Source organism: Bactrocera dorsalis, chromosome 1 (assembly GCF_023373825.1).
Source record: "Bactrocera dorsalis isolate Fly_Bdor chromosome 1, ASM2337382v1, whole genome shotgun sequence".
Taxonomy (NCBI): domain Eukaryota; kingdom Metazoa; phylum Arthropoda; class Insecta; order Diptera; family Tephritidae; genus Bactrocera; species Bactrocera dorsalis.
Window position 1 is genome coordinate 93,395,717 of NC_064303.1, and position 20,609 is coordinate 93,416,325.

The 20,609-nt window shown below is 37.5% G+C and overlaps 1 protein-coding gene and 1 long non-coding RNA gene across 3 annotated transcripts in view; one reads left to right on the forward strand and one right to left on the reverse strand.

Moving 5' to 3' along the window:
• Window positions 1–20,460, reverse strand: part of LOC105232854 (hemicentin-2) — a 334,253-nt gene extending 313,793 nt beyond the window's left edge. Inside the window, exon 1 of the mRNA XM_049446839.1 lies at window positions 19,548–20,460. Within this exon, the coding sequence (XP_049302796.1) occupies window positions 19,548–19,611 (64 nt within the window). The 5' untranslated portion in view covers window positions 19,612–20,460. The remainder of the gene's footprint in view (window positions 1–19,547) is intronic.
• Window positions 15,050–20,609, forward strand: part of LOC105223468 (uncharacterized) — a 70,606-nt gene continuing 65,046 nt past the window's right edge. Inside the window, exon 1 of one of the 2 annotated variants that reach the window (XR_007421409.1) lies at window positions 15,050–15,123. This is a non-coding gene — a long non-coding RNA (uncharacterized LOC105223468). The remainder of the gene's footprint in view (window positions 15,124–20,609) is intronic. The other variant, XR_007421410.1, reaches the window with a different exon arrangement.

The following is a 20,609-nucleotide window of genomic DNA, read 5'->3' on the forward strand; positions in this document are numbered from 1 at the left end:
GTTTAAAGAACTGGTAAATCCACCACAGACCAGATCATAGAGAAGACCCTTGGGAAACAGATCGAAACCCAACAAACTTTTATCGATTTCAAAGCCATATTTAACAGCACTGACCGGAGCTGCCTATTCAATGCCATGCCTAATTTTGTATCTTCGTCAGTCTTAACAACAGAGCTATCATCGCAGCCTTTTCAAACCTAGAAAAGGAAGCGATAAAGGTTGGTATTGCCGTGAATGAGGGCAGAACAAAGGATACATAAAGATTTCTCCCGTCCTAAGGACTACGTCGCTGTTGGCAACTTTAAATAATCTAAGCCTGGAGATCGAGCGTAGAATAACTCTTGCTCACAGTTGCTACTTTGGGATCGAGAAAAATTTTACAAGAAAATTCCTCTCTCGACGAACAATTACATTCTTTAAGTGTCTTATCATTCACGTCCTAGTTATTTATCAGGCGACACAAAAATGACGATGACGAAAGCATTTAAACCATCCGAATGAACTTTTTTCACTATGAACTTCGTTCCGTCTGCGTGTGAGATGAGTACTTAATGAAAGAGAACCGCGAACTAAATGAGCGGTACGACGACATGAAAAATCCAACGAACGCATGTTTTCTATTTTGTCATTCGCATGGAAGACTGTGCTTCGACGAAATGTTCCTGCAATTAGAAACTCATGTGTGGACGATGGAAGCACCAAGTGAATAGCGATCTGTCTGCACTTGGGACCTACAATTGACGAGACTTCGCAAAGCATAGAGACAACGGGTAAAGCCTTATGTTCTTGGTCTGGACCGACCCAAGGTTGTAGGGCCAGAGAAAAATAAGAATCAACCTAAGAAACTTTGTTCTACATTCTTATAGTAGAATCCAGTTTTTCCCGTTAAAAACTTTGGATTAATTTAGCGTTCTCAGTTGATTAAAGTAAATTATATCCACCTCCACTTTACCTTAATTTTTATTTGCGCATAGAGCTGTATATACTGATAATTACTGAACGGTAGCTGGTTATAGTATGGAGTATCGGAATCACTTAATCGGAATTGATTTATCTTGTTCTCGATTACGTTCTCGCGGATCATGGTCGAAAATTCGACCTTTAATTTTCCAAATTGACATTCAAACATAGCTGCGGCATCCTATATCCATCTAGTAAGCCTTTTAGTTAAATATATCAAGAATTCAGCTAAATTATTTTTTGTTTGAATTTACCTCCCTTGCGCGCTTCATTCTACTCTAGTCGAATTGGAATTCACTGATTTCCTACAGGGACAACCAATATTGGTATGTGTGTGTAATAAATATTAACACAAAATTGACGCTTATAGCAGAGTGTGAATATTTTGAAATTATCTGTGTGAGGATGTCGATGCGCTGGTGTTTCTTTCTGGCGACTTGTGGGTGTTAACACGTGAAACTGATCTAGTCAATCGTGATGTGAATAAATATCGAGTAGCTAGCTTAAAGTTAAAAGTGGAATATGTTTCATGTAAATATAATTATTTGCCCATTTAGGAAGACAATATACTTCAAAGCCGCTAGAAATCAATAGCTAACAGATAAACAAGAGCAAAGGTACACAAACATGTTGGGCGATGAGAATAGACGACGGATTTGAATGTGGCAGCCTATAGCAGAATTTGAGGATATATTGGCTAAAAATCCCAATGATCCAAATTGTTATTATTGATTTTTTTATTTGTTGAACATATTATTTTTTTATATTTTTCTCCGAAATTATTGTTTTGCTACTAAAAGTCAGCGGTTTAACACAAAAACGCATTAAAAATCTAAATTGAATTTCTCTTAAGCGGCTCTGAGTAAAACATTTGCAATGAAATTACATTATCACACATAATTTCGCGCAGGACAACGGCTGCAGGGTCAGCTAGTACACAACTAAAATATTGAGCTGTTTTCCCTTCACTTTTAATGCGACAAAAATCGTTATCATTCAACGGCTTGTCAATCAGCTCGCGATGCCGGCTGCAGGAGGCAGACAACAACGCAGTAAGCAGACAGACACTTACATATATATTACATACATATCTATATAATGATAAAGGGTGACCAAGTTAGAGCGAGTGGAAAGGAAAGTCTAATCAATCAAATTGATTGATTAAACGAGCTGATTATCATCGCGACTTTATATGTAGGTCACAAATTTTTCAATGACATGTTCAAAAATCAAAAATCGAAGCATTGTTTGCTGTCAAAAGATATTATCGAGATATTTTTAGAAATATTGACGAATCGGCAATTCTTGACCTAATTTTTACTCTCCATACTCTATCACCGAACTCACGACCTTTCTCTAAACAATACATTAGGTAAGGTGCGGCCACTTTCCTTTAAAAACTTCAACATCATCACATTTCTATTACTGAGCCTTATCCATCTCTATTGGACCTAATCGAAAGTTCCAAAAAAACTACTAAATTAGAATCTTCTACATATCTAAAATGAGAATCCGACAAGTTCGCGCCTTAATAATGACAGAAAAGTGGAACGTCTATAATACAACAACACATCATACAATTATTGTCATTTGGTCACCCTCTTTCAAGCGGCAATCAGACATTTTGTCATGTGAAGCACAATTCAAAGCAAAGCGCCAATTTACCAAATCACATATGTATAGCACAGACACACTTAAACAACGTGTTTGTTACGCAAAGAATTCGAAAAAAATCAATAAAACAACAACAATCAAAGGCCCTGCAGCTGACATTGTATGACGAGCGTACAGGAGAATTCTTCGAATCAGCATCAACACCAGCAAACCGCAATCAAACAAAATGTCCTTTGGGTGTAAATCGATTAAAGCATCACAAACGGAAGTCAATCAACTGGAGCGGTGTGTTGAGGAAGTGTGGGTACCCATACATATATATATACAATATGTACAGTACTGTGTGCACACCGCATAAGCAAACGTAGACAGCGTGTGACAACACGAAAAAGCCAGCCAGCTATGGTGTGCGGTGCTTGGAAAGTAAGTTGGAAATCCTGAAGCCCAATCTGTGGTGTTGTTCGAGGAGCAAAATTTTGTAAACTCCAGTATTGGTTTTTATATGAACTTAGTAAAGAATTAGTCTACTTTAATGGAAAGTTGGAGTCGACCAAGGCCTTATAAGTGCACAGAGACCTGTTTCGTTGGATGCCCTGTCTTGATATTTTTTCGGCTTTGTAGTTTCCAGAAATTCCACCATGACCAGGCACCCAAATGAGTCTGATGATGAAGGAAGTTCATGCTCTTTCTAGTGAGGACAGACAACCCTCGACGACCTCAATAAAGCTCTTTGTCTTTGTCTTATACATTAAGAACTCCACCAGCTCGATTTTCTATAAATTTGTCTAGATACTATTCACTTCCTTAATATTCTTCCTCCTTATTCGTATTCGTATGCGGTATATTATGGGGTCGTCTCAGTGTGAAATTTTCGAAAAATCGATTTTATTGTTGCATTAACAAAAAAAAAATTGCGAAAATCAGTGATTATTTGGAGGGTCACACTGAGACGATCCCTTAAGGCAGGTGCTTAGATCGTGAGCTTCTCAATTCATTTTTTGTAGCATACATTTAGGAGAGTAATGCATAACACTAAGGTCCGAAAATATACTAATCGAATTCCATCATAAAAATGTCCTCAAAACAATGCCAGACTCATAAAGCCAGCGTGTTAGAAATTTACAAAAAGTAGACTCTGAAGTCTCTTTGTCTCCTACACCGACGTGCCGTTTTAAAAACTACATGCTCGCCTTAGATATCTAGTTAGTAATATGGTGTAACAAGTCAATTGAAAAGTATGGTATGACGGCCATTGTAAAACACATTTTTTTTTTCAAAATGCGATAATTTGTTCCACATAAGCTCGAATGGATAACTAAATATATAAAGAATAAGATTTTGAATCAATATAAATTGCCTAGCTAATTTATTTCCTCTTTCCCTATTGCTCTATCAAAAATTAAGTCCCGCTCTCTGAAAAGTTGTGAAAAGTATGTTGTGAACAGCAATGAGCTTCATATTTATCCAAATACATAATCTTGGATAGGCTGTAGAGTCCTATTAGAATCCACTGGAGTATCATAGGCTTACTGCATTTCATCATGGTTTCTTTATAGATGGACAATGATGCTCAAAAACTGACTGATATGTAATCTAATAAGGGTGACTTTGGTTCTTCTAAATATATATGTATATATTTCAAAATGTGGAATCGGCTTTTGTAAACCCTGAGCAGACTAGCCACCAGATTCCTCATTCATTTGACTTTAAGAGCTAGAGTAACCAGGGCAGATCCATTTTCTCTTTCTGAGGAAATTGTTTTAATTCAGTTTGCTTTGCCGAGTTTCACTAGCCAAGTATAATCGCGAAAAAATCATAAAGTAACATCAGTGAAGTGCTTTCGGCAAAACATTGACTTTTCTTCTGATTATGGCCATCCATTTCTATTACGAACAGCACTCATTATATCGATTTTGGATGGTAATTATTAGTAACTACCCTACGAACTCATACTCATGTTCAGTTCCAACTTTGACTAGATAACAAAAATTTGAATTCCTCATTGGAGATGTAGCTAAATGTGGGCCGATGGGGTTGCCGGGATCTTCTGAAGTTCATTCAATTGGCTGATAACTCTAATTCTTTCGCTGCTCCACTGTCGATGTATGTCCCAAGTTTGATCAAATTGTCCATAGGCATTATCTTTGAATGTCTAGATATGTTACCTGTGTTTTCTAATGGGAGCAAGAACCTGACAGACCACTGTATCCAACTTCCTAACTAGATCTTTGAACATTGCAAACACAAATCTTGACTGAGATCATCTGAATTTCTAATAAATGCAGATGGATTACCAAAACTAAGGCTTGAGCTTTAAACTACATTCTGAGCCCAGAGAGCCTTAAATGTCAATTCTCAGATATCTATCACTTTCTTACAACCTTAGCGCATCTAATACTAATTTTTGTGTTGGCTCCCTGAAAGCTATTCATTTATACGAGAAATAGTGTATCATTGTAACCTATACCTCAGCATACCAGCTCCAGCATTCCTAGTCGGAACTGACTATTAAATAAAAGGAGCTGCCTGTTATATGAAACCATGCGCTTATTTGTTTCAAAGGAGTATGGAAATGTGCTTATTACAGTGTAACACAAAAATTCCATATGACACCGTGTGTTATCTTCATTTGTGTTTCGCAATTCCTTCAGACTTCCTGCCGCATTGCTTTATCAAAGCCACCAAACTCTGCTTCACACTTCTATCAAAGCACATACACTCCAAAATATATATTGTCTGCATTAGTGGAAAATACAATATATATATGTAGCTACGGCTATGTGTAAATATAACCACAAACTCCAGCAAGCTGACTGGCATTTCGGCATCAACATGTGTTTTGCCAGGCTTCCGCTCCATTCCACACACGCACACACGCCGCTCGAGGCGACATACTCCGTTTATTTTCGATATTCTGTGCGATGTGTTTACTTCTATTTTTGTTTGCCTTGAGCACACAATGTAGGTTTGTTCGAATATAAATATATATTTAGATGTGTGTGTGTTTATCCTGGCCCCTGCAAGACTGTAGCTTTAACACTTTGTGGCTTCTCGTGTCTAATCCATCTGCTTTGATTTCATTTATTGCTAAATTGTCAAAATTAAGAACGTGCCTGCAGTGGCAGACAAAGAGGTGTGAGCAAAATTTGTAGAAACGGTTTTGTGTGCGAAAGTGTAGGCGAAGCAACAATGAGTACCATATATGTATATGTATGTATGTGCCTTTGGCTGCAGGGTTTAAAGCATTTAACTGATTTTTGCCGATGTTGCAGATAAATAAATCTTGTTCTCACTGCAGCAGTTGGTTGCAGACTAATTGATTTTTTATTGTTTTGCCGTTTCGATTTGTTTGGAAGCGATTCAAAAATTTTCTGTATGAAACATTGATTTGTATCATCAATAGTTATGGACAGACACATTAAAAATTAATGCTGAAATATATATAAATATTTCATTTTGAACTATATACAGGGTGCGCCAAATTTATTTCGTTCTTGATCGATGACTTTGGTGAAGTGCTTGCCTTGAGCTCGTCAGAAGTTCATGGAAACTTTTCTTTGCCAATAACGCGACAAAAATAATTCAAGGGGAGACCAATCTGGGTACTTAGCTGTCTAGTTAAAGTTATCTTGCTTCTTTAGTTGACTTTTCTGATCTTATACTAAGCGATATGAATGGTCGGTCTTTAATACTTTTGATTTTAGCTGCGATTTATCTGTACACAGATTCAAACTCATACCTGAAGTGGCTTAAGTGACGTTAAAATACTGTCACGGCTACCAGACAACTGTAGTTAAGTTAGGTTAGGTTAAATTGTCAGTACTAATGGGAATCTCAGCCAGATAGTTTAAGATGCCGGTCCGTTGAGGTACCTATAACTCTTATAAAACTGTTTGTAAAGACCCTCATATAACGAGGAAGAGCTTTGAAACGATCACAAACTTGTTGAGGCGGCTAATGGGAGTTTCAGCCAAGTCTCCTAGTTCACCGAGGGTGGGAGTGCCGAGATATTTTAACTCCAGGATGAATGTTTCCACCTCAACGTCTTCCATGTCACTTTGACAATTTGCGGCCGCAAGGGGCTTTAAGCTTAAGTTTACTTTGTGAATGCTTATTGGACAATTTCCAGTAAGAACTCCTATAATACCTGCAATAAGAACTTTCCTAAAGGCAAGTAGTTCCACAGATCTCTTACGTGCTACTCTACACCAGAAAGATATAGTAATCGCAGAGGAGGTGGTCGTCAACCAAGGTATGCTAAGCGCGCACAGGGTTCATAGGCTTAGTGCTAGATAACAACGGAGATCTGACACCTTCCTACACCGAAACTATCATTCATAAAAAAACTGACTGAGTATCTTCTGAAGCGACTTTTCCCCGTCCTTGTAACCATCTTTGGTACATAAGCAAAGAAACAACAGCCAGGAGCAGCCCCAGTAACGTAGCGCTCCAAGTTTTCAGCTATACAATTGAAGAAGGAGAGAACGAGCAGAGCTATCCTGTTAGAGTCAGTTAATCTGACTAAACAGATCTTTGATGAACTGCACCTTCACTATCTCCCATTTTTCCGAGCTCAAACAAATTTTACCCCAAGGGACAACTAGTCTCGACAGCTGGTGGCTGTTCTATTCAACGAGCCCCAAGAGAAAGTGAATTGGTAAATTACTGTGGCATGAAACGATTTTTGGTTAGAATTGATGTTTCTAATGTACTTAGGTTCCTAAATGTCTAATCAACTATACTGACATGAAGAATGGCCCACCCTATATCTACAGATACATAAAAACACACAGTTCCACCATTACCCTATCAATAATACAAACCGCAAAATCTTTGAACGGCAAATTACGTATTTATACCCATACATACATACATACAGACATCCAAAATGTGTGCATTTATCTGACCCCCATCTCTTGAGCGTATTTGTGTCTTTGCTACGTGTAGAAAGCCTTAACCCAGACAATGGCCACACAATAGCATTAGCAGCCATCAAACGCCTATTCGAAAACAAACACAATCAAAGGATAAATGTGCTCATACATAATGCACATTAAGGTGGCTCTTTTGTAACATTTTTAATGTTTTTCAAAACTTTTGAGCTCTCGAAGAACAAATTGGTTTTTTAACAAAGAAGCGTCTGGAGTCTGAAATTGGAAGAAGACCATGTAGCATTAGAAATATACCAATCGCATGTGGTCTGTACCAAACCCAGAGACGGAAAGAGATAAAACCGCCAAAATTGTGATAAGTCCGTCAGGAATTAAGTAAAAAGGAACTGCAAATTTCAAACTCGTCTGATTCGAAATTTAATTTTTTCACATTTTTCATTAAACGAGCTTTGTTATATCATTGACTAAATCAGATATGAGGTTTCTTTACTCTCGTATAACGATGCTTAAAGCTCTAAATATACGATATCTCAGAGAGAGAGAGAGAGAGTATTCTTGACTATACCCGGTTCTACGTAATTGCCATGATCTGTTAATCCAATAGGATTCCTCCAAACTACTCAACGAATGTTTTCTGTTGTTGCAACAATACAAAAAGCGTAACTTCCATCTACTTTGTATAATTTTTGGATACGATATTGTATACTCACTTGTAAAGTTTTACATCCGAAACATTTTTTACTCAGTTAATTTAAATAATTTGTACAACAAAACCTTGAGACACCACCTATACTATTTCAAGTACTGCAATTGATATTCTTTCACCTCTCGTAATTTATATATACAGCAAAAGTTTTATAAATTTCGAAAATTGAAACTGTTCGAAAAATGTGTGCCACCCTAATATGCATATTCGTGCTGTTAAGGCAGAGTGACGAGGCAATGGATAAGCTATAGAGAGATAGTTTACTCAGCATTTACCAATTCAATCGAATGTCTGATTGATGGCTAGCTATCTCTACCTGTCACACAATGGCCAATGTGTGTCCCAATGTGTGTCACACGCAAGACCACGCACATACAAACTATATGTATAGAAACAAAGACAATTTTCGTTGCACAAACGTGTGTGTGTCTCGAATTAAATTAAGTAATTTATACCGTTCCATGTTTACTGCTTCAGGTGATATAATATTTAAATGATACTGTCTGATTGTTGAGTATTGAGTACAAGCCATTGGCGATGATTAAAGGAAATAATATATGTGCAGGTTGTTTGTAAATATATATTGTGTGCATATACTATGTGTTAGTAAAATATTTTTAAAACATAAAAAGGAGGTTTGTACGTAATCTTTAATACCTTTCACAAAATGCTGTTGTTTTGATTTTTATCGGTAGGTTTATATGGCAGAAATACGAGTATATTGCAGTGGTCAATCTTAACAATTTGTTCGGAGATTGTAGCTTTACACAATAATCTATATGAAATTTATATCTTGTTATAGTATCTTACTTCTGATTTTGTTGCTTTTTATAATATTAAGTGGATAGTAATGTCGCCTGCTTACTTCAAGCTTTAATATGCTTAATGACTCTAGTGCCCATAGCACGATTTTCATTGGCCAAAAGGGATAAAAAAAGGGATAAAAAAATCCTTAATGCGCTTCATTTGTTTTTATACTCTCGCAACAAAGTTGCTAAAGAGAGTATTATAGTTTTGTTCACATAACGGTTCCAATATAACGCTATTTTGAATTCCATCTGATGCCTTCTCTGTATAATATATACATTAGAAACCAATGATCATAGCGGAATAAAACTATAAAATGCTTATCCCTTCCTTACTTGTTAATCTTATCATACTACTTTATCATACCTCCAATATTGTCTTTAATTTCATGTATTTTCAAATTGAAAAAGTAATTTTTTTACACATCTTTGCTTTTGTCGTTATTTCTAACAGCACGTTCCTCGTGCTTCTGATGGGAAGTACAGCCATTTCCCCTTCATGCCACGCTTGCCTGCTTGTTGAGTAAGTCAGGGATTGACTCCACCGATACTCAGCTATATTTATAACATATTTGATGAATAAAAATGTGCAAGTAGTCAGAAGCATAAAAATTCTCTCTTCTCCGTCGTCTAGTTATAGCGTGGTGGCTGTTCTGGCTAGTTCATCTGCTTCACAGAGTCCTGGGATACCACTATGTTCTGGAACCTATCGCCGGCTTATCGTGAAATATGACTTTTCTCTAACATCCTTTTTAACGTTTTTAAAAGAAATGAGGAAAGACTGTATACATATGTCTAACCTTAACATATGTCTAACCTTAACTTTCCTCCAAAACGATGGAAGACATAGAGTTGAATGTAATCCCGCGTTAAGCATGGTTCTTAAACAGGTTACTATGTAGCTCTGGGATTGTTGGAACAAATCGGGTTACTGCGATTTGAAGGGTTTAAAACTGTCGATCATTGCTATCTAAAAGGGCAAAAATGGACTCTGTCTCTACTTCATTGCCTAGTGTATACTTCAGTGTGTTGCTTTCAGAGCTGCCAGGCTTCAAAAGGCGAGCGTACAAACTTGACAGCTGTCGGATCATGAGTTTTTGAACTATATCATTTTGAGTGAAGTAGCTGTTGTTATTGTGGAAAAATTTGCTTTGTTGAAGAATTGATCAACATTATTTGGACCCAGACGTTGAAAAATGGTTTGCTAAATTTGAACGAGGCGAAGTGACCACCGAGTACGATGACGAAAGTCAACGCTCTAAAGAGGCTGTAAACGTCAAAACCATCAAAAAAGTCAACCGAATAAGTTCGAGTGACTGTAAGGTCAAGTTGTTAGAAATAAAAAGCACTCTAGAAATATAAACAGAACATGTAAATCATATCATTCACGAATATTTGGGTATGAGAAAGCTCTGTGCAAAGTGGAGGGCGCGCGAGTTCACTTTTGAGCAAAAATAACGACGAGTTGATGACTCAGAGCAGTGTTTGGAGATATTTAAGCGAATTAAACCCGAGTTTTTGTTTCGATATGTTGCAATGGACGAAGCATGGCTCCATCATTTCACAATCGAGAGTCATCCAAGTGAACTGCACACGATAAGCCTGCTCCAAAACGTCGAAAAACACAACAGCCGACAGTTGAAGGAGATGCCGTCTGCATTTTGGGATGCGCATGAAATAATTTATATAATGATTACCTTGAAAAAAGAAGTACTATCAACAACCACTATCACATAGCATTATTGGACCGTTTCAAGAACGAATTTATGGAAAAATGGCCGGATATAAAGATATTCACCAAGGCAATGCACCGGTCACAAGTCAGTGAAAACTGTGGCAAAAAGTCATGAATTCGGCTTTTAATGGCTTCCATATCCACTGTATTCTCTAGTTCAGGAGAAGAATGCTCACTGTGAAGAAATTTTCATTGAATGAAGAGATGGTCACCGACTTCGAGGTCTATTTTTAAACAAAAAGAAACAAATAATACTACAAGAATGGTATGGAATAGTATGAATGATCTGATATCAGGAGAGTGTCATTGTAGCTTTAATCAGTGTATTACTCTTGAATAGAGCTATGCTAAATAATAAAAAAACAAATTTTGCCAAAAAAATTTGTATTACAATGTTAGGTCGGGTACTTTTCAATTGATATGTTACGTCTGAAGCAACTAAATCCACAACACGCTATGGTTGTTAGGGTAAGTGAAGCGAAAATCGCAATTATGGCCACTAAAGGATTGGGTTTTAGACCAATACTAACTCAGTAAACTACTCAGTTCCGCCGACTATTCTTAAGCTACCTCATTCACTCATAAGCTTTCACACTCACACAATCGCAGAGTGTGAACCTCTACTAATATTTTCGACTACCAGCGCTGACGCCTACGGCTCGGTTCCAGCATAGATTTTCGCATGAGTTTCTGCTCGCAGACTTGCGTGTTTAAAATTGTAAATCCGCAACTTATTCGAATGCCAGCAACAGAAACAGAAACAGTTAAGCTGTGATATACATGTGCGCACACGCTATCCCCCTCTCCCTTTCCTAGCTAGCAAACGTAATTTATAGGTGGCACCATGTTTGCATATTAGAAATGAACATTAAGAGGTGAAGACAACGTTGTTAGAGATTTGGCGGAATAAAAGGCACAAAGAAAGGAGGAAAAAAAGCAAAAGCCTGCTGTGCACACCTGGGTAATTTGAGCACTCAGAAATGAATAGGAAATGTGTATATGAATGTGTGCAAATGGCATGTGATATCGCGGCGGTGGTGGTGGCGGCCGGTGAATGTGAAACCGCAAAAAGTCGCGGTTGAAATTCTCATTTGTCGCATTAAATTACAAATTCCATTAAAGTGATTACCTGAGTTCTCTATAATCATTTATGTATACATATAACTATGTGGATAGGTGTGTAACTATATATATATATGGTATTTATGTATGTGTATGTAGTATGTATCGCTGTATGTTTGTCGATGTGCATGTTTGTTTTTTATTGCTTCTCGCTGTGTGTGTTGTTGGCAGCACACATAGTTGTAGTATACATATATGTAGTTGATAATTAATTTGCAACGCCTACAGGCCATTAATAAATCCAAGCCCCCGTTAAACGGCACACACACATACGCAAGTATTCATGCGCATATAAATAATAAACCAAATTATGCCGTGTTCCAGCGCATAAACAATAATAAAAGCGAATGCAAATTTATATATATTCATACGTGTGTGTGTGCTCGCGATTACACCTGTTTACATAAAGCTGACAAATTAATTATGCGCATTTGGAAGTGTGCTTAAGAATCATTTCTCAAGCCCATATTCGATTAAGTACTTTAAGCGCTTTGCGGTTGTAATCGTAAGTTCTATTGAGAGGCGCGATTTCGCAGCTGAAAAGAAGCTCTTTTATGGTATCATGGTTATAAATTAAGCAACTGTGCTTGGGTGGCTTATAGGCACAAATGTGTGTCGAAAAAGCATCCAAACGTTCAAATTTATTCTTTTCCAAAATACTTCGGCAAAATAGAGATCGAAGCTATTGTTGAAACGCCCATAATTCTAAATTTCCGAAATTTGGAGGAACTTTCAAATCTTCGGGCAGAAAACTGTTCAATAAGGCCGTAAATGTGGGCTGAGATTAGGAAGGCCAAGAGGTCTTCTTGAAAAGATTTATGTGATAGCGAAGAGGGCTGTCATGAATCATTTAGATTTAGGAGTATTCTTGCAAACTCCGTTACGGTGTCTGAGAGATGGGACCTGGGCTGTGAGTAGTGAGCAGTTGCTTTGGCTACTTGCGGACGTTCACTTTCCAATAAACCTATTTACCTCTCTAACAGTAACCCTTTGAAAGTTTAAAAAAGCCTATACAACCTTCTCAGACATTTATTGGACGAGCGTCGTCTCACGTGGGCTATGAACTATTTTGAGCCCTTGAAGCCTCGAAGAGCCGATGGTGTATGTAATATACAAGTATGTGATTGATCGCGATGGAGTCATGTGTAGAAGTTCACGCAAGTGAGGAAAGTTCTCTGATCGTCGCCATTCAGCTGGGAGTGACCAGAAACGATTCTTTTACATATGACTCAAGCAGCTCACGACTTTCAGTCTTTAACCAAGGATCCTCTGGGTAGCCTAAGAACATCCGTTTGAAGGCGAGCTAAAGTGAGTAGGCGAAACATCCCCTGCAGGGACCCGGCACGTAAAAAAAACGCTCCCAATAAAAACCAACAACAGCCTCGGATGAGAGACCCCCCTTTTGATGACGACCATGGCAAACAAATTAAGAAGAAGATTGATCGCTAGTAGGCAGATTTCAGTGGCGTTCTTTCCAAAGTCCAGTAAAAGCTCTCATGTCACTGCTAATGACTATAATTTCTATTGAAATCGCTAGAGAGACTCATGAAACTGTAGATTAAGGTTATTCCAGCTGGCAGGTGGTCGAATATGGCCGCGGTGTGGTAAGCCTGTCGTAAGACGCGACTAAAAAGTTATACCCTATGTCTGTTTTATGGCTTGCCTCGAAATTTCAGCATATTTTTGTCAATGTAATGCTGTAATAGTTAGCTTAAACTGATATTACAGAGTTTGAATAAGATTTCTTGCAACGACATTTAAAGTTCAAGCGACAAATATCACCAGTCATTGAGTTAGATAGGTGTTCAACTGGTAGAAGCAAAAGCTACAAGGTATGATTGGAGACTTAACTTACACCGGGGAGCAGTTAGCACTTGAAGTTCGCTCCAATCGGCTAATTGGACTTGGCCTTTTGAGGAGATTCCTGGTGGCTGTGGTTCAAACCGAAAGTGTGATAGAATTGGAAATTCAGTTCGGTGTGGAGTCATACTGCGGCCGGGTGCTGGATCCACAGCATAGCAAAGGTTATAGGTCGGCCTCGAACCTGACCAAGTTGGAAAAGGTGTCCCTTGCCCCTGAGCAATTGGAACCAAATAATACTTGTAAAACGTATGCTTTGGTTACCTTTCCGAAATCGAGGTAGCGAAGACGATTATTTGAGCTCTTAATATGTTTGAGTTCTAAGCTAATCTTAACATGATATAGCGTTTGTAGAGGAATAGAGAAAGCCAGAATCAAATCGGAAAGTAAATTGGGACACCGCACAAGGGGACCTTCTTGACCATTTGTTCTTGGTCCTTGTGGTGAACGACCTATTGAAAGAACTTGAACAACGAGGCCGCCAGTAGCTTGCCCACGGTGACGATATAGCTCGTTTGGTAAAAGGAAAAGAACCACGTATACGATCTAACGCTCGGTTATCCCTGATATTACTCTTTCTTCATTGGGAGACTCTATTCTTCAACCGGTGGGCAAGTTGAAGTACTTGTGACTTATACTTGATATGAAGCTCTCTTTCAAGCCAAACATCGAGCAGAAAGTGAGAAATGCGTCGACGGCCTTACACCTTTTTTTGCAATAGAGAAGAATTGGGGCCTCTAACCAAGAGTGCAAAAAGCCGTTCTAGTTTAGCAGCTGGAACATGTTCAAAGAGTGACCCTCATCGACAGCTGTGGTAGGAGCTTGGCGGCGAAGGCTACTATTTGATTTATAGAAGATTGGCTTATGAAGTTCCTCCACATTTCGAATAATCTTTATCAATACAACGATCCTTCTCCAAGCTATTCCTTGAATTTTTACGCTTGAGAAATCGAAAATATTATAAAAGTCATATCTTTCTATCATATTCCTACAAATATATCTAAGAAAGTCCTATGAAAACTTCAAGTCGATCGGTCCAGCTCTTTCAGAGAAGCTTTCTTTACCAACTCTGGAAACAGCGTTTCGAGAAAAACACGTTTTAAGGTAGGAGGCCTATTACATTAAATCAAAAATGCCTGCCGCATCAACCTCAAATTTTTGGAGAATATTTTCTAGCATATTTGTAAGCAATCTATGTATAAGCAAAACCATTAAATTCAAAAGTCGATATAATCACTTAAACTAATTTTTGAAGTTTAATTTTTAACTCTGGCAACTCTGTGCAAAGATATCTGTATTAAATTATATCCAAATATTTCTAATTCTCAAAATTTTATTATTATTATTTATTTCCAGCTGCATTTTTCTACCTTCTGTGATCATCTATCACGTGACATAAACATATTTCATCTTCGTCTCTTAATTCGGGTGAGTTTAAAAAAAAATGTTAAATTATTCATAGCGAGAAATTCAAAAATATTTTAATGAACATACTGAGCAAAAGGATTGACATTGCTTGGCTCAAAAAAAGTAGCATACTCGTAAATATAGACGAAATAAATATACAAACATACATATACTTTTCTGATATAATACATGAACCTAAAGCACATGTCTATAAATGTACGCTGGTGTTAATATTTCCATTTATGTACATATGCAGATACATATTTGCATGTATTTCTATGCTTCTAATACGTAATAACATATCTATGCGAGCTATAATTGAGAGCCAATGACACTCATACGCCATGGCAACCCTTTATGTGTATACACCACAGCATTTGCAAATGTACGAATGGATAGAATGGATTATGTTTCAAATATAGCATAATTTCATCCATTTCGATGTCAGGGTTAAAAAAAGAAAAGGTTCGCCTTATGCAAGCAGCAAAGAAAATCTAAATTAAGCAAAAACTGGTTATAAATGGTATAAAAACGCAGAATCCGACAAGAGCTGTCGCAGAAAATGTGACATTTTTAATGAGCCAAGCACGTGGAATTTCGCCAGCCACTAGTAAATGCTGTCACCCCCTCTCATTCATCATTCTGCCGCACACCACAAGCAAACACCTGCAAGCTGAGCGGCCGCATATTGCTCTCGCACTGACCGCGTTGCAAGTGTCAACTAAACTTAGCTAGCGGCAAGTTCCCGGTGGTTGCGGTCCTTTTGAGCGCTTGGTAATCTCCCGCTCATGCATATGTGTTTGCGGGTGTGTGCTTGTGTGTGCTCTAAGCATATATAACTTTGTCGCGCTGTGTCCTGTGTGCTTAACGCTCTGCCAAATGACGCAACTCGTGGCAGCGCGTTTCGCGATTTAATGAAATATTAAATTTTATTGCCTGCGTGCCTGTCAACAACTTCGCATTTCACTGCGGGTTGTTTGTGTTTATTTGTTGGTGTACCGGTGTGTTTATGGCTGACTTGGTCACACCTGCGCTGCGCTTCCAGTGAACACACTCCTTCTCTTTGTATATATGTACTTATAGTCACATCTACGCTAGTTCATCGCCAGTTGAGAATTTCTCGTTTATCTTCGATAGTTTTGTACTTTAGTTTGATTATTTGAAGAAACCGCATGATTTGACGCAAAAAACCCTTCTAGACCGAATCAACGCCTGCGATATGCTGCTGAAGCGGAACGAACTTGACCCATTTTTTGGAGCGTATGGTGACTGGCGACGAAAAATTGATCACATACGACAATATCAAGCGAAAGCGGTGGTGGTCGAAAGCCGGTGAATCGTCCCAACAGTGGCCAAGCCGGGATTGACGGCCATGAAGGTTTTGCTGTGTGTTTGGTGGCATTGGAAGGGAATCATCCACTATGAGCTGCTCCCATATGGCCAGATGCTTAATATACCATCTACTGCGAACAACTGGACCGTTTGAAGCAGACGATCGACCAGAAACGTTCAGAAACAGGAAGGGAGTAGTGTTCCACCAAGACAACGCCAGACCACTCACTTCGTTGATGACTCGGCAGAAGCTACAGGAGCTCGGATGGAAGGTTTTGTCACATCTGCCATATAGCCCGGACATAGCGCCAAGTGATTACCACCTGTTCCTGTCCATGCCGAACGCCCTTGTTGGTGTAAAGTTAAACTCAAAAGAGGCTTGTGAAAAGTGGCTGTCTGAGTTCTTCGCAAATAAAGCGGGGGCTACTACGAGAGGTGTATTATGAAGCTGTAGTCTAGATGGAAACAGATTATCGGATGAAGCGGCGTATATTTGAACTAAATTCCATCACTGTAACATTTTTTAAAAGGCATTGAATGAAGAGCTAAAAAGCGGAAGGGAGATATCTCAACATGCTGGTTGAAGGTATAAACCATTATTGCTCATTTTGGTACCGAATCCCATTCAATATCAAAAGACCACTTATCTGCAGCTTAACAACAAAGCTCAGTGTTGAAATATCTCTCTCAAGAATCTGTGTCGATACCGCTGAGGTATACTCGTAAAGTATATCTCAGAGGAAAAAATCATTATATTCACTAATGTATATGGTAACGATGGGAGCTATATGTATAGTACAAAATCTACCCCATAGCCAGGGAAGTTCTTTGGAAAAGCAAAATATTTTTATAGTTTGCTTTTAGATTCGTACTTGGTTTAAAACAAGACTCCTCCGTCTTGCACTGTGGTCACAGTGAGACCACAAAACTAAGTACATATGTACTGGCACACAAAAACCTATGAACGACTTTATCACTGGGCACTGATCACAATGACGCTATCGCTGTGACAGAAATTCAAAGGGCACAAACTCGCCAAATGCTGGGCGTCACAACTCAATCGAGAGCATTCGCAAATGAATGTATAAATGTGGGTCATACTCATACATGTGCACATCTACCCTCATATACTTGTATGTATATAATGATGCACATTATAGTGAATCAACTGAGTCCAGGCACCTCTGCCGAATGTCCCGCTATGCGTGACTGTGTTCAGCCTAGCGTCGGAATGCCACAGCAAACTCACACATGAAGCTCAACTCGGTATGGGTGAGTGTGTCAGTGTGCGTACATTTGGCGACGGGGTCACGCATTTGCGTTTTATTGTGTCGCCAATGGCAAGCTGATGGCGAAAGGTGTGATAGTGGACGAGCACAAATAGCCGAAATGAAAGGCGAAGCCGACGAATAAACCTAGTATCGAGGCAACTAACGCACAGCGCAGGCTAAGAAAAACAGAAAGAACGCAGCTTAAATGGAGGTCCTTTAATACGAAACCGGCCGGTCCCTACCGTTATGTGTAACGCAAAAGCACGCATGCGAGCGTTTTTGTAAAAGTACAGTGAAGCTTCGTTATAGAGGGCACAAAGTAATTGTGATATTAAGGTATTTTGTAAAAACTGCAATTTGAAGATTATTTTTATATAATGTCAGGCTATTTAATATTCTACTTGTTGAAACTCAAAAAGATGGTGTGTTAAGAAGATGTTACACAAAAACAGTTTTAGTAGAGTTGGCAAATATCACAAAAATTTAAATAAAAGAAAAAAATAGCTTTTTTTGGTGGTTTTAGTAGATTTGCCAGAAAAAATATTTATTTTTTTTTGATAATAGTTTTAGTATAGCTGCCAGATGTCACAAAATTTTAAATGATAGAAATAATTACTTTTTTTGATAATAGTTTTTTTTCCCGTTAAATAAGATGTATTAATAAATTATTTTAAATATTAACTAAAATTTATTTCAATATTTTTGGAAAGTATTTATATAGTGCAATTTCAATGTAGGGTTGCCAAGCTTCAACATATTTAATATAACTGAATGTTTGTTTTTGTAGAAATTCTTCTTAAATTTGAAAAGTTGGTATTGGACCACTACGCAAACAGCTGCCTTACTGAGGACCAAAATTGAGTTTTTACAGAAGAAACCTTTTAATTGAAAATACAAAAACACCAAATTTTGGCGCTAGTTATTATCCAAGGATGTGTTATAATATACGAAAAACTGATTGAATCGGATCGCTCTTGCATACGGCTGGCATATAAACTGAGAAGTCGAAAACAAGTCCTTGTATGGAAAACTTTTTCAGTTGACGAAATATTTTGCCAAAAGTTGGTACACGTTATTTTATAAAGCAGTAATGTAATCTTTGAATAAATTATTCAGATCGGTTAACTATAACATATAGCTGCCATACAAACTGAATGATCGAAATCAAGTGCCTGTTTGGAAAACTTTTTCAGTTGTCAAGATATCTTTCCGAAATTTTGCACAAATTATCATTAAAGACATCGCTATAATCTGCAAAGAATTTTTTTAGATTGTAAATTTTAGCATATAGCTGCCATACAATTTTACTGATCGAACACAAGTTCTCGTCACTAAATTTGACATACATTTTTACTCATGGCATCGCAATAATCTCCGATTACATTATTTATTTTGTACCCCTTCAGAATATACTCTCCATGTAAACTCAACGATCAAAACAAAAAAATGCACCTCTGAAGGATACTATAGACTCGGTGAATCCGAAGTCACCCTTTTTCTGGTTTTATTGTATATTTGATAAATGTAATTTGAAATCTATGAAAAATGCTTTCTTAATACCATTTATTTCGAGTACCCACTGTACCAATGCTTTAAACCAGCATGGTCAAGCGTACAACACACCTTTGTGTCTGTCGTATCAGCGCGTTTATCACTAACAGAGCACTCATACGACCTGGTGTACCCATACTACTAATTACTATGCCATGACCGTGGCTTGCATGTATATGAAGGTATAAGGTATGTGTCATCATACGCATAAATATACACATGTGTGTGTGTGTGAATGTATTGTGAATTTAAGCGGATCATAAAAACTTTAATTGTCTCAGTTAAACTCACCGATAATGAGCAGTTTTATGGCTGCCCTGTTGAGGGCACTTCCGCTACACCGCCACGACGACATTTTGGCACCTCTCCTCTATGCTTTTAGATTTCCCCGGTGACGCGCGATGTTGACAATACACTCGCCTGTGTGTGCGTGTGTGTTGCAATTATATATGTGTCCTTATTTGCCGAAAATTATTGCCACCACTGGCGTTTTGTTTAACGCTGCCGGTTACTGCTTTTCATGTAATCGAGCACCGCAATTTTTTTATTTTTTTATTTTTTTTATTTTTTTTTTAATACGTTTTGGGCAGGTCGTCGTTTTCGCTTTTTTGTTCTTTATATGTTTTCGTTTATTTTATGGGCCTTTGTTTCTGGTGGCAAGTTGTTTATTGCTCAGGTCTTAGTTAATGCCTTTTCTTTTGTGATTATCGTTTCCGTTTATAATCAACATGCGACAGCACTTGACCAGCTGCTGACGAGATCCAGGTCATTGATATGTTGACCGTTGCGGTTTTAGCGAATTTCTCACTTTATATTTGGAAGGCAGGTTTTGAGTAAAGATTGTATTGAAGTTTTTTTTAGTCGTTTATTTTTAATCAACCGGCTTTCGCATGATGTTGTTACAAGATTTCTGCTTGAAATTTTTTAATCTGAACACTTTTTCCACATAAAATATGTTTTTTAATGGACAGATATTGTTTTGAGTTAAGTCATTTTTATGAAGATGTTATCTTGTTTATTTTTTGCAATATTTTTTATTGGTACTCAAGTTAGTCACAAGACGATTTACTTGATATTAGTGAGTTTAAACAAAAAAGCAAATTTATTTTTTGGAATTTTTTTTTTCATAACACTTTTCAAAAATTTCGTTTTCTAAAATATTTTGTTTTTATTTTTTTTTATAAATAATTTTTTCACCATTTATTTATACTATTTTTTTCAAAAAATTTTTCAAAAATTTCGTTTTTCAAAATATAAATTTTTTTGGAATTTTGTTTCACAAAAAATGTTTTCACCATTTATTTATTTTATTTTTATTATTTTTATTATTTTTTTTAAGAACTGCTTTCAGCA